The sequence below is a fragment of the Phaseolus vulgaris genome, chromosome 5 (genome assembly GCF_051622355.1).
Source record: "Phaseolus vulgaris cultivar YP4 chromosome 5, ASM5162235v1, whole genome shotgun sequence".
Classification (NCBI taxonomy): domain Eukaryota; kingdom Viridiplantae; phylum Streptophyta; class Magnoliopsida; order Fabales; family Fabaceae; genus Phaseolus; species Phaseolus vulgaris.
Window position 1 is genome coordinate 37552910 of NC_143502.1, and position 14883 is coordinate 37567792.

At 33.0% G+C, this 14883-nt stretch overlaps 3 protein-coding genes across 3 annotated transcripts; all 3 read right to left on the reverse strand.

Annotated features, from left to right (window-relative positions):
- Positions 1–1094: 1094 nt before the first annotated feature.
- Positions 1095–4329, reverse strand: LOC137835614 (uncharacterized). The gene is made up of 3 exons (XM_068644201.2): positions 4047–4329; positions 3690–3872; positions 1095–1465 (listed from the first exon to the last, which is right to left on the reverse strand). Exons 2-3 carry the CDS (start codon positions 3846–3848, stop codon positions 1298–1300), a joined length of 327 nt encoding a protein of 108 aa, XP_068500302.2. The 5' UTR covers positions 3849–3872; positions 4047–4329; the 3' UTR covers positions 1095–1297.
- Positions 4330–4694: 365 nt separating this feature from the next.
- On the reverse strand, positions 4695–7651 carry LOC137835613 (NAC domain-containing protein 40). The gene is made up of 4 exons (XM_068644200.2): positions 7063–7651; positions 5810–6063; positions 5306–5608; positions 4695–5214 (listed from the first exon to the last, which is right to left on the reverse strand). The coding sequence occupies exons 1-4, from the start codon at positions 7250–7252 to the stop codon at positions 4864–4866; spliced, it is 1098 nt and encodes a 365-aa protein (XP_068500301.2). The 5' UTR covers positions 7253–7651; the 3' UTR covers positions 4695–4863.
- Positions 7652–10649: 2998 nt separating this feature from the next.
- Positions 10650–12060, reverse strand: LOC137835615 (F-box protein At2g27310). The gene has a single exon (XM_068644202.2). The coding sequence runs from the start codon at positions 11881–11883 to the stop codon at positions 10888–10890; it is 996 nt and encodes a 331-aa protein (XP_068500303.2). The 5' UTR covers positions 11884–12060; the 3' UTR covers positions 10650–10887.
- Positions 12061–14883: the final 2823 nt, after the last annotated feature.

Below are 14883 nucleotides of genomic sequence, written 5' to 3' on the forward strand. Positions count from 1 at the left end.
TTTCTGAAAAATAATTGTCTTTTTCTTATTTTAGTATTTACAGTTTTTCGAGACTGAAAATTGATGCGTTAGCAAACTTAGTACTGTTAGTAGTCGAATAATTAATGCACTGATGATGATTTTTTTTATGTTTTGTGAATGCACCAAATAAATTGCTAATTTTGTGTGTCATAGGTTTGAATCTAAAATTATGTCATTTGAAAGTTGCCCTGTGATCAAACTGTAATTTCAGAATTTACCATTTTAGAATTTATTATCTTTCCACGTTTTCCGTTTATATTAATTTTATTTCTTGTCTATCGTTATATACACAATGGTTAATCCGAGAGATCAGGTAGTCATTGTACGGTTATACAGCTAAAGTTTAATGAAGCTTTGTGTGTGTGTATATATATATATATATACCCACTTGGGATTATTTCATACTAATACAAATCAAAATCAAATTACTTGGATATTGGCTGCCATTATATGTATGTATGTTTTCTTCCTGCTAACACGAAAATGAATAATGTGAAGTATTTTCTTTTTTTTTAAATCATCGACGAAAGATTGAAGAAGTAAATAGGTTCGTTACATTGATTTAATTACAAATTTACAGCGACAAAAGTAAACATTAAACAACGCCAAGAATAGAGAAGTTGTCTCAAACATATCAAATATTGTAGGATGAAGTGAAACTATATTGAAACAAGATCTCTTTGGAGTTTAAATATCGTAGATAAAATAAAAACTAAACTCAAATTTGTTAAAGAAATATTATGAGCTTAAATCTTATTGATGAAGATATCTAATCAAAAACAGTCAATTAAGTTGATCAGTAAGAAGCAGGAACTAGTCATCAATGAAAAATACTTTAAATCTAAAATATCATAAAAAAATGACAAACCAACAATTTTGTTTTCATTTTTTGGATGGGTTAAATGGGTGAAATAAGTCCGTCTGTTTGATTTAACCAGTATTTCCACCCATATTTGGTTAATAAGATTTGGATTATTCATGTACTGCTAACCTGATATGTGCGAAAGGGATGGTACTATGGCAGTAGTAGAAATCAAGAGAGAAAATGAAAATGTTAAACAACAGAAACGATCTAACCAGTATAAGATAATATTTATATACCATTCAACAACTTTGTTACCAACATTCGAACACTGCAATTTTCATTGTATAGAGTTAAAAATGTTAATCAAACAAAGGACCAAATCTTCTACCACGTTCCCTCCAAATGATTTAAGGAACAACTTCACAGCTTGAGCATAACGAAGAACATCGTTACCGCACTTGCTGCGTTTGATTAACCCTCTAAAATTTGTTGTCGCTCAAGCTCAAGAATCCGCTCAGCTAGAGGGCTTACAGTGCCATTCATAGTTCCATTGCGTCCTCTACACTGTAGCAGTTGTTCCCGGAGATGCCGCACTAGCTCATTCAATCTTCGAATATTCTTCTCTTGAACTAAAATAATCTGCGGCCAAGAACATCCATTTCAAGAAAAACAGCAGTAAATATCCGATTAAAATAGCATAGTATGGGACAATTATGTCGTAATTTTTGGCAGCAAGGGATAGACACATAATTCATGTTAATAGATGGAAATGGCCGATGGTAATATTGGTTTAGAGATAGATTTGGGGAATCTGGAAGATGAAGAAGATAACAGAAACGAGAAAAACGGGAACGCAATTTGTGGAAACAAGGAGGAATCATAACTGAATGGGACACGTGCATTCAGGATACAAGACTGGTGGAGTGCACCGTTGGGTGACAATAGCTAAAATTTGATCTTTCCTGGTTTCTAGTTGATTTTCACCGCTATAGGGAGTTAGGCTCCGTTTATCAAAATAAATAATGCACATCACTTCTTAATCTCAGTTGAGTGTGGTACCAGAGCTCCTGGTCCTAGGAGCTGAATGGTATCTATGAGGATGAAAGGTCAAGTTAAAGCTTTGAAATGAAGGATGACATATACAGGGTAAGTGGCAGGAAGCTCTTTGAAAGTCAATGGGGGAGATTATGAAAAATCTATGTGCGAGTCTGGCTCATTTCAAAGAGAAAGATCAGAAGGACTGGAGTAAAAGGGCTTGAGGTACCTTATTTCACACGTGAAGATCCATATGGATATACCAGGCTGGGTGATACAGATGACATGGTGGTGGCAGGTGCAATTTGTTTGGAGGATATGATGCTAGTTTCAAAAGAGGGAGAACTAAGTGCGCCTCGTTGCTCACTTTCAAGAGATCACTATTGGGTCAATTACATTAATTATTAATGAGCTTAAAGCAAACAAAATCCATGAAGAGCACAAGAGCAGTTCAAGCTCATCGCTCTGCGAAGTCAAGCTGACTAAGAGGTGCTTAGTAATGTCCAGGCTGTCTGGATGACAAACAACTATATAAATCTGAACCGTAGTTCAGCAGACCTGGGACATTGATGAAGCTGGCTCAACTGGTGCAAGATTGAAGTTGGGTATTGGGGGAGGTTTTTTCAGTGTGAAGAACAGATTTTTCCAGTCCACGTGTCAGAATAAGCAACTACATGTACTATTGTTGGAATTTATTCTTTCCTAGTTTATTTTCTATGCTGTGAGGTGCTTAGCTCCGTTTCTCTCAGTAAATAATACTCATCACTTCTTAATCTGAATTATAGAGAAATTATAACATGATAAATGGGGTAAAAATTGAGGACAGTTTGTGAATATAATACTAGTTAGTTATGCACAATGAAAATAAGCCACAATAAAACTGTCATCTCATTTTGTGTCACGTTAAAAATGCAACTCTTTTAAGACAGAATGATAAGTTGGAAGTTGGAAACCTCCCATAAACCACAAAAAGGCATAAAACTTTCCGTGTTTTATTTTGCTAAAAAACAAAGCAACTAATACCAACGATAGGGATTTTGATTGATGCAGGGAGGGTTAAAGCACTAAATGAATGGAAGTGAGAGAGTACGCTTGGAAAGTATTCCACTATCCCTCCCTTTCTTCACCCAATTCCTTTCTGCATCTTCTTCCTACATACAATGTTCTACAACTCGAAAGCACTCCTTCATTGATATTATTAATAATAAAAGTGCAGATAAGAATATAGTTGTGTTATTTTTTAATTACAGGTTCCTTACATGCTACTAAGGTCAGATTACTCATCTTGATTTCATGAAATTTATAAAATTGTGGATACATATTGTCTCAACTGATTTTTCAGGTGTTATTCTTCTTTTAAGGGGAAAGAGTACAAGACTACAATAGAACGATTCTTGAAAAGTGAACACCAAACTCCCCTTTATCCCTCGAAAAAATCACCAAAATATTTGATAATAAAGAATGAGTGACAACAAAAGGAACATGGTTGAGCACTTTGAACCTACTGCAATACAAAATTCATGTAAAGCATAACTGCATGAATAGATCCAACCTAACACAACCATGTACATAAACACTCATCCAAACAAATAAATTACCGTAGCAACAATAACCTGTGCTACAATCTCAACACTTCTCTCAGTGGGAAAAATTTCCTTACTTGATTATTTAATTGAAATGTACGTCAAGCAAGGTACAGAATAAAAAGCAGCACAAATCAAAACTGTAGACAAATGACCAAAATAAGAACACCACACGAGACAGATGCTACGTAAAACAACACAAGCTACTGGTTATATCAATGGAGTTATAATTTAAAGCATAAGACCTTCTCCTTGACGGTTTCTTCAGCCTTAGAAATCTGATGCTGCTTCTGAGATACGTTGGGGTTGGAGTCAACTTCGGCCACAAGCTGCTGCTTCCACTCGAACTGCGAGGTGATTATAAGTATAATCAGCAAGAAGACAAGCAACATGGGCCTCGACATGGTTCCTGATTACAGAGCTAGCACCTGCTCAACATTCAAAGTCAATTAGCCACAAAAACACACTCAATTAGTTCAATTCGTGATTCCTAAAATTAGCATTGAAATTAGGGTTACTGCGATCGTGGAATCACACAGAAATCACTATGAGCAAATAAGTGCAATTAAGTTTGCAGTAGGAGGAAGAAGAGGAAGACTTACAGATGGATGTGAGGAAGAAAACCCTAAATTCATTATCGGTTGGTAACAGTTGGTAGTGCGAGGTTAGGGGAAATGGGAAAAAGCAATTTGTCGAATGAATTGGGAACAGAGGAAGTGACGCAGTAGGCAAATCAAATTTGGAAGTTAAGAGATTTTTTACCAGTAATGGCCAGAAGTCTACCCAAAAACTGCACTGCACCTCGATCTTCTCTCTCTTTCAACTTTCCACTTCTCTTTTCTCTCTCTACCATTTTACTATGTAAGATCAAAGCCCTGATTCGATGCGCCTGGGAACACCCAATGCTACCCTATACCCACTTCTAACTAATTATTTGTTTTTATTATTTCCACCACAATCCTTTACTTTAGGTTAAATCAATATTTGTATTTTACAAATGAGAGTTTATAATTTTACTGTTGTAAAAAACAATTGTTTGAATTATTGATAAAATAGAAATTTATGTAGGACAGACACTCGATATATATATATATAATCTCTAATCTCTAAAATGTAAAACTATATAAATAAATAAATATTTATATATATATATATATATGTTTTAGTTTTTTATATTTAATACTGTGAATACACTAATACACTATTTAAGAGACAAGAGACATGTTACAACTTCATATATACAAATTGAGTGAACAAAAATTGTGATGTGATAGATTTGTTGGCACGTTTGCAATATATTTTTATATATTGAAAAAGATCCTTATGCTTTTCATGATATAGAATCCTTCCCAAATTCCGAAACCTCATCCACTACAAACCCTATTCATTTGTACACAAAATCTAAAAGACTAGCACTGATCATAAATTACACCCCGTTAACAAATCACTTGTTTCACTCCACCCAACAAACACCAAAAATATCAAAGTGAAAAGCAAGAAAACAAGTGCCACCAAACTGTTTGTTATTCCAAAGAAGAAGCTACTCCTTGACGACTGCATTACTGTGCTTGGGAAACCGACTACTGCAGGAGAAGAACGCTTTGAATTCCTAACTCTTAATCTTATTCTCCTCTGTGCTGTGCCTTGTGCAGGATTCATTTGTGCAGGTTCCTCTGCTCGTGTGTGACCCTCTCCCGAGATTGATGATTCGTCTAATTTTATGATATCATCCTTTAGTATCTCAGCATAACAATCCTCTTCATACACCTCCTGCAATGTAACACCCCAAACAAATGGATAAAATTCTCCATCAATGTAAAACCAATTAACTTCTCTACTAATAATATATATATATATGTACCTTTGGTTGATCTGAAGATGCTGTCAATGTAGCTTCATTAACTGGTCGATGATTCGATTCCGAGACAGAATCAATTTGCTCATTCGAAGGAGAACCGTAACTGCTACTGCTCCTCTTGGAGCTACATCCTACCTCTTTGTCCTGCTCACAAACATCCCTTTGATCTATACCACCACCTTCTGAGATGGCACAACCACTTTCGTGTGAATTCACGGGATGCCTTTGACTTGAAGAAGCTCTGTTCGAATGATCGCTCAAACGGAATTCTGTGTTCCTCTTCAGCCGACAAATGACCAAAGAATCCTGCAAATACATAGTACAACAAAGAATCCATGAATCCGAGTCAAGTGACTTATGCTGTCTTCGCATAATAGGATTGAAATTCAGTATACTATGAGTCTCATTTCTTATTCGAAGAGTTTCGCAGCTAGTTTTCAAAAAAATTCAATCTCTAAAGGAATATGTTACTAACATTTCTCTTCGAACAATGTAACAAGTATTCACCTGAGACCTGTCATTGATGCAGTACTCGTGCATAATCCATTCAGTCCTCTCCCCTTTAGGTGCACGCCCCAAGTGAAACACCAGAGTCCTCTTTGTTCCTATAAAGTTAGAACCTGACTTTACATTACGCTCTTTTCCGGTGGCCTTCCAATATCCACATTCAGTTGCCCTTTTACTTTGTGAACCATTTGGGTACTTTCTTCCACGGGGAGAGAAGAAGAACCATTCATTATCTGATTGAATGAACGATTTGGCTGGTTTCAAACCAGTATTATTAGTAAGTCAAATCAATTGGGGGCGGATCTAAACATGCTTAACAATTTTAAACTTTTACATGCTGTTTTCTATATTTATTAGAAAATGAATATCAGTTTTTCAGTGTAAACAGACAAACTCAATTTACATATCTTGGTTTCTTTCTGGTTGTTCTGTTTTCACTTTAGCATGAAAGAAGTCAATAATGAAGGAGAAACGTGTTTTAGCATTAACCCAATTTTGCTTTTAACAATTTTAACACTGCAGGCAAATTGATTCATGTAAAATATGTGTGGGTTTTACATAGGGGTTCAACACAATGATCAGCACTTCAATTCAAATTCACGCAATGCTCAAATTAGGTGGAATGCCCCTGTTCACCTTGAGCCTTGCATAAGAAAGAAGTTTTGAAAAACTTGTATTAGTATATAAAGTTGACAAATTTCGATTTAGTTGTCACTGTCCTACTCACACACAACACAACCTAGAAGTTCCCACCCACCCCACATGGATTATTTTTATTTTCTATTTCTCAGCACCAACTGTCTCTAGTCAACAATTGAAAACCTCTTCTTTCAATTATACCAAAACTAACTTACTTGTACTGAAATCACCAACCTCAGTTTTTGAAAATGAGATGTGTTTCAAAATCTAAAATGGTATCAAATTATCTACCATCTAAACCTAACAGGGTTGTCTTGTCTTGGACCCCATACGTCGATAACTATGACCAATACGTGTATGACAGTATTCAAGTTTTTCAGCTTCCGACTTATTACATGTCATATGGATATAGACATTAGTTAAGACTAAAATTACCAAACAATTTCTCTACCTAAGAAGGTGTATTGAAAAAACTAGACAATAATCTAAGACTCTGCTTCACATTATGCGAAAACTAATAGTAATAAGTGAAGACACATGAAATCAGGGGCAAACAATGAACAAAAAGCTTGGATTCAGAAATGAACAGAGAGAGAAAGAGAGAGAGTATTAACCTGGTAAATCCCAAGGCTCGTATTTACAGAGCTCAACCTCAGAAATGACTTGAACACTCTCTTCATGGCCGTCCAACTTCTTCCTAAGGTAATAAGAAATCAACTCCTCATCGGTGGGGCAGAATCTGAAGCCAGGAAACATGGAAGAAGCTGCGATTGACATGTGGGCTTCCCTGGAAACCCCTTCCATGATCAAGTGGTGTGTTTGTGGCGAAGCAATCGGCGAGAGAAAAGAGTAAAGAAAAGGAAGCTAGGATTTAAGGTTAAGGTTGTTCATGATTATAAAGGAACAGGGTTGGTGGTGGAGGAGTTATTCCTTGGGAGGAGGGGTGGCTGTGTTTGGGAGGTTGAATGCTTTGCTTGGCTGTGTGTGGCACGCAAGCTGCCACGGGTTCTGGCGTGGTGGTAGAGCTTTTGAGAGAGTCGGCCAAGAATGTATGAAGAAGTGGAGAGGTGAGGTAACCAAGGTTCGCTTCCATCTCCTTCTTGTCACGTGCCCTCCCTCTTTCTCTCTTTTTATATCCTCTCTTCAAACTCTCCCACCGTTTTATTCATTCAACACTCACTTCACTTCTTCTTGCTTCTAGCACTTCCTCATTCTCACACTTCTTTTATATTTTATTCTTTCTTCTCTCACTCTTCGTTCATATTCAAAACTTACTTTTCATGCACAAAACTTAACCTTAAACAAAGGTTACTCTTTGCTTGCGTCCTAGGTTTCAAATCAACAATTTTAACTTGCTAAATCTCTCTCTGTCTTCCAAAAAAATACTTAACGTTACACGTGAAGCCAAAAATTAGCAGCTTCTGTATTTACGCTCACTCGTCTTTACTCTGAGTGACCGTACAATAATAACCTAAATATGTTTGCTACAGTTTTATGCTGTAAAAAATTAGTTTGGTGATGGACATTTTTTTCAAAATGATTACAAAAATATCTGGGCGGTGCGAACAAAAAGATGGTATGTGAATAGCAAGCCCAAATCGAGAATAAAGATCTGTTTTAATTTGGACATATGATGTAGGTCCATAGCATATATGTATAACCAAATGTCGTAGACCGTTTCTTTTTGCACCTCCATATATGTTATTCTAACACTCCATACAAAACATGAAAATATATTTTTATCCCTGTGTCACCTCAAATTACATAATCCAAAATGGTATTTTAGATTATATAATCCAAAATTCTAAATTTTACACTAACTTTTGAATTATATAATCTGAAAACTAATCATGCATCTAAATAACAAACTTCTAGATTACATAATTAAGAAGCTAATTACAAATTTAAAAAATGAGTTTTAGTTAATCCAAAATATTATATAAAAAGTTTTAAAAAATACAAAAATTTAAGAAAGTGGAAGAACAATATCTTGAATAGGTGGAGGAAGAAACAATCAATATTGTACCAGAAGGAATAAAAAAAGAGAAAAAGGTGTTTGATGCGACACGTACAATCCTGTGTGAGAAGTGCGTACGGAGTGTTTGGACGAAGGCAAAGTCAGGGACCACAAAGCATGGGAGTTCAAGTAGTTTATAAAAATTTAACACAGATTCTATGATGAATAATTTAACATGATGAAACTATCTTTACAGAAAATATTTCTCTCTTTTTTCTAGTATATATGAAATTATATTCACATTTGCTGATGAAAAAACACCAAAAAAAATAGTAATAAATTGTTTATGAAGAGTAACTCAAAATGTGAGATATGAAAGTTATAGGCGATACTTCCGTATATGTTATGAATAAAATAGTGTGATGTATGTTGAGTTTATAATAATATAAATATTTATTTTATTTTATTATACAATTTATTTTTTAAATAGTTTATTTTAAAAAGTTTTAATATTTTGACCTATATAAAATATTAAAAAATAATCAAATGAAGAGACAAAGGTAAAAAAAAAATCAATAAATATTATCATACTATAATATTAAATTTCAAAAATCAATTATCTATGTCGAATAATATGTTATTTACAACATAAGTGAAAGTATTAAAGAAATTTATAACATAAATGTATTTGCAAAATAAAAATATATAATTTTATGAAGGTTAAGATTGATAGATTTCGTTGATAAAATAATGTTTACAAAATTGTGTTTTGCTATTTAAATAATTAAATACGTATAAAGAAAATATTTATTGAAAGACTTCATACATATTTGTTGTAATAAACCCAAAAGTCATAAATACAGTTACACGTTTTGTTAAGCAACATGACTGATACAACTAGATGATAAAGAAAAAGCTCTTAGAGAATATAATAAAAGGTAAGACGTTTTATGTGTTTATTGATTTGTTTAGGGTTTTTTTTCAAAAATAGTGTAATTTGATTTCATATTTTTTTTAAATGAGTAACTTTTTTTTTTTTTTAGAATTGGACAAATTGTGTATGGGAAATACGATCAATTTTAAAGAAATTGTCATTCACGGTTTTTCAAATTTACAAAGAAAACGTACATTACATATATAAACTTTGGGTAAATGCTGAGTGGGTATTTTTTTTTAAGGAAATCGTATTTAATTATACAATTTTAATTAGCAAATAATAATTACACTAAAATTAAAATTATACATGTGAAAAAAAAGGAGTTATGCAAGATGTTAATAACTTGTATTTCTCATATACAACTTCATTTATATAGAATCGTATTGAATTTGTATTTATTAGGTACAATTTTACTTCATTATTTTTTTTTTTAAGAAAACTTGTTAAATATTTTAAATTAATAAAATAATTTAATGTATTATTTTGATTAAAAATACATATATAATTAATTATAGTGGTTAAATCTTAAATTTAAGACATTATATTTTAACGAAATCTTACCAAACATCTTAATTGGATGTATAATATTATGTATAGTATTATGAACACACTTTTGAATAATGATATGCTGACAACTACAATTTTTTATATAATCATGTTTTAACTTCTAATACTATTATTTTAATATAATTATTTTAATATAAGAATTGTATATAATTTTAAAGATTATTAAAAAATCATTTCTCATATTTTCTTTTGTATTACCATATTTTCAATGTTGATACTTAAAATTCTTCCGCTTCATAATTTAATAAATTAATATTTTAATTTTACAATCCAATAAATTAATATTTTAATTATATTTAATTTATTTTCAAAGGTAAAATATTATTATATCAATTTATTTATTTTCAAATGAAAGTTGTGTTGAGAGTGTCAAAGATATTTTTCCTTTCAATCATCTTCAAACTTCACCAACTTGTAGGGAGACTAAAAGTCAGAACTTGAACCATAAATATCGTGATCAGCATAAAGGCCGGGAAAAAAATTTCTTAGTTACTTCCACATTCACCACTTCTCAATCAGCCAAATCCTAGTCGAACCAGGGAGAAATTTTTGAACGGTCAAAGAGTGACGCGTAACACCACAATATCGCAATTCTTAGGAATTCAAGACACACTTCCATGTGTTTTACCTTAATCATTAAATCATCAGTTAAGAAAGGTTATTGCACTTTTAACCCACATAAAAAAAATACTAATCTATAACCTCAAACCAGTAAACCTGAATGAATTTAAATTTATAAATTTATGGTAAAAATATGTATAAATTTATATAAAGGAATTAGGTGACATGGTATTGGTCAAAAGAAAAAATGAATTAAGTAAGTGGAATAAAATACACACGTTGTTGTGTCGTATATGCTGTATCTTCTCCGCTTAACGTTTCTATTCAAGTGTCCCTTTTGCTTTACCTTTTCCGTCCAAGCTGGCGTAAGTGCAACCGACCAACCCCAAAGAACAAACACAAAAGCTGTTTCTTTGGTCAAAAGCCAAAGACCATGAACCAAAAGAGTGAAACGAAAACGGTGAAAGAGACCAACATGGCAACCATGTCCATTGCATTGTCTCTCCGTACTTTTCTCTCTCTGATATCTTTCTTCAGGCGGCAGAATTTCTCGAACCTTGCTCTGGCTTCTTCGGGATCAGGTTTTCGTCTCTCGCCGTTCGCCATGGCGTCTTGCAAAATTACGAAACTGTCCCTGCCAATCACGTGTCTCCCCTCCGTGTCCTCCATCATCAGGCCCACCTCCCTCACGTGCATAGCCCCCCCGGCCTTCCCGAAGCACGTCACCCTTATAACGCACTGGACAGTCTCCATGGTCACCGCGAACGAAACCTCCAGATCCCCCGTCAGCCAGTGCCGCCGCGCCGCCACCGGCCGCCGGCTCGAGAGGTTCGCCGCGCGCTTCCCCGTCGGGTCGATGACGATCCAGCTCAGCCCCAGATTCTGCTCTAGGTGGGCCAGCCGCGAAGATTCCTCCTCGCACTTCGCGAATATCAAGGGAGTGGGGACCACCTCGTTGGGGTCGAGGAGGTCCACCCAGAGCGGGGAGGAGAGGAACCAGCCCTTTTGGGTATCGGTTGTGATGACGCGCGAAAAGACGGGTTTGCCCTTGTAGTAGAGGTCCACGGCGGATACAAGCTCCGGCGGCGGCCGCGTTGGGGTGGGGTGGGGAGAAGGGGAGTGGTGGATGGAGGGAAAGGAGTCGGAGAAGACAGAGCGGTGGGCGGCGGGGAAGGTAGCGATGAGGTCAGCGGCACGGGGTTGGTTGAGAGAGGGCCAGGTGGCGGCGCAGATGTTCCGCCAGAGGTGTTGATCGGTGCAGAGCCGGCGCAGGTGGAGGGTGGTGGAGGATGCGGAGGCGAGGGTGGGAGCGTCGAGGCGATTAAGGATGTGGGATTGAATGATGTCGGGGTGGAGGGTTGTTATGTTGGATGAAGAAGAAGAAGAAGAAGAAGAGAAAGAAGTTGTGTCCATGGGTGTGATGGGAAGAGAAAAAAAGTAAGAATAAGGAAATAGAAAGTGTAGTTGATTGGTTGCAGTGAGAAGGATAAGTGATATATAGTTTTATGATTGATGTTTGAGTGTGTGTAATGTGTGCATGTGAAGGATTAGGATTGGGATTGGTGATATATAGAGTTGTCTTGGTGACTTTTTTTTTAGCATAACAACAAGTTGAGATGAGAGTAGGGTCAAATCAAGTGTGTCATTCTAGATACTCATCTAACTATTCAAACCACTCCATATTTGGCTTCTACATTTTTTTATTTTATAAACCATACTTTTATTTCTCTTTAGATACTCTTCAAACTCCAAATAAGGGGTCTCACTTCCTTTCTTAATATTTTATGTTACAATATTTTATACCTTTTTTATAAGCCATCTCAAGTGGACTCATTTATATAACAATAAACATTTTGTTTGTGCTTTACAGCGTGCCTTTTCTTTCTCTATTTCTATTTTCATAAACTTGCGTAATGTAATTTTGTTTGACTCAACTGAATCATCACATTTAAATAACAGATAACTACGTCATTCAGTATATAAAACTATTTTTTCAAACATCTAAAATCAATATAAACTGTATTAATGTTCTGTTCTGTTTATTTTTTCCTTTTATTTCATTTTTTTAAAGTAATATAATTTAAATAAGATAAGATTTTGATTTTATTGAGTTTTTTCGAATAAAGGATATGAATGAGTACGCAAAACAGAAATGAGATGGAAAAAAAAATATATTGTTAATTATAGAAATGTTTGTTTGTTATTCCAACACATGATGATGGTCCATCCAACAACCTCCTCCATCATTTCCAGAAAATAAAAGAAACCAACCTTATCCAACCTCACTTTCGGTCATCCATTTTTGTTCCCATTCTTTTTTTAATTCTATATATACTTCATCTTTATTTTTATTAATAAATATTTTAATAATACATTTGAAAAAAAATATATTATTTAATTTTTGTTAATAATAAATATTTCTTTAAAAACAACAACAATCGTGTTATTTTGTCAATTTTTTGAATAAAATAAATACCTTAACAAGTTTATCATTACTATTTTCTAGCGCGATTGATTGGTTATTAGTGTAACTCAACAATTAATTAGCAACATATATAATATCACTCCAGTGACCATAGAATTGCTTGCTATTAGTAACGGATTTGATTTCAGCGACACAAAAAGGAAGGAATTAGCAACTGAATTTGTGTATATAGCTACTGAAACTTTTTAGTTTTTATTTGATAATTTCTCTGTAGTATTTTAGTCAATTTTTGTGATCATTAATATTCATGGAGTTACTTGAGGACTCACTCGGTGTATAGTATATACAATTAATAAAGTTAATTCCTATTAATTATGCTTGAAGATAGAGGTTCAAAACCTTCTTAATTATCATGCAAATTCAGCTTGTTTTAAATTTATACCTTTTTAACGACTGGATATTTTAAATTATAATTATATTGATTTAAATATAAATAACTTATATTTAATTTATTTAATTAATTAAATTTATAGAACTTTTTATAGATTTTTATATTTAAATTATGATATTTAATGTATTATTGTTCTGAAAATTTAATATTTTATGCAAGATTAGAGTGAGTATATAATAATAAAATATTTTTAAAAAAATACATTTATAATGACGATTCGAATTGGATTCATCTTTAAAAGTCCACTAAAAACATTTATAACTACGATTCTAGACCAGAACTATCGTTATATGTGTCTTTTTAAAAAAAAAATCATTTATTTGACAAAATGATAGCTTTTACATTAGTCATAAAATCGTCGTTATAAACAATTGATTTATAATGACACTCACAATAACGACAGTTCAAAACCTTCTTTATATGACCTTTTTAACCGTCATTAAAATATTTTTTTTTGTAATATTTTATCAAAATTTTACTAATAGTCACAAACAATTATTGTTACACTAGGACAATTATGAAACTTTAGACTAGCTAGTTTCAAATCCATCATAAATACATGACTCTTAATATTTGAAGAGTATTATTGTTGGACTTTGATGCCTTTAAAATATTAACCAAAACTTGTTTTCTTCTTTTTAGAGAAAACATATATGCTTACTTATTTCCCTTGGCATCAACTCCTCTTGCATATTCAAATCCATACAAGCATTTGAATTATCTTATGTCTTACCTTTGATGTTGATAAATGTTCTAATTAAGTTATTACACACATATTCCTCCAAGTGTATTAGATATATACTTTATTTAACTTGTAACTTGCACCAATACAAGAGATTAAAGAAGATGAACATCTTCTTTCATATGTTAATTGCAATTGTCTTATTTTTTGCTTTTCCAAAAATAACAATAATATGTTGATCTTTTCATAAATCTTAACATTGGTTAATGGAATGTTACAAATGTCATTCTCTTATGGCAATTCAAAGTTTTTCACAATTTTCAATATGTATGAAACCTTTTTAGAAATCTTGATTGTTAAAGATTTTTGTCTTCCTTCTGTTTCAACTACTCATACAACGTATTTTCTTCACACATATTGCATGCTTTATGATCTTTCACGATGTAATTTGACAAGTTCCAATACGTAGGAAATTCATTAATTATACAAAATGACATGACACACATCTCAAAAGACTCATTGAAAAACTCATCCAACATTTTAATCTACTCATCACACAACAACAATAATTTTTAATAAATGAACTAAGATACACACTTATATCATTTCTTGACTATTTTGCACCACTACACCAAACAAGTTCTTTTGTCATATTATGATTTTTATTATACTTATTATTATTATTATTATCATTTATATTATTAATATTATTCATAATATAAATATTATTAATATTAACATTAATAATATTATAATAAATAATTATTAATATTATTATTATTATTATTAATATTATTATTAATATTAATATTATCATTAATATTAATATTGTTATTGTTAATATTAATAAAATAT

Bases quoted from the DNA above. Each gene is read 5' to 3' on its own strand.
- LOC137835614 (XM_068644201.2), bottom strand. From the start codon at position 3,848: ATGTCGAGGCCCATGTTGCTTGTCTTCTTGCTGATTATACTTATAATC. The intron at 1,466-3,689 runs GTCTTATGCTTT...TCTTGGCCGCAG, and splicing joins AAGAAACCGTCAAGGAGAAG to ATTATTTTAGTTCAAGAGAA.
- LOC137835613 (XM_068644200.2), bottom strand. From the start codon at position 7,252: ATGGAAGGGGTTTCCAGGGAAGCCCACATGTCAATCGCAGCTTCTTCC. The intron at 6,064-7,062 runs GTTAATACTCTC...GTTTGAAACCAG, and splicing joins CGAGCCTTGGGATTTACCAG to CCAAATCGTTCATTCAATCA. The intron at 5,215-5,305 runs GTACATATATAT...GTTACATTGCAG, and splicing joins CATCTTCAGATCAACCAAAG to GAGGTGTATGAAGAGGATTG.
- LOC137835615 (XM_068644202.2), bottom strand. From the start codon at position 11,883: ATGGACACAACTTCTTTCTCTTCTTCTTCTTCTTCTTCTTCATCCAAC.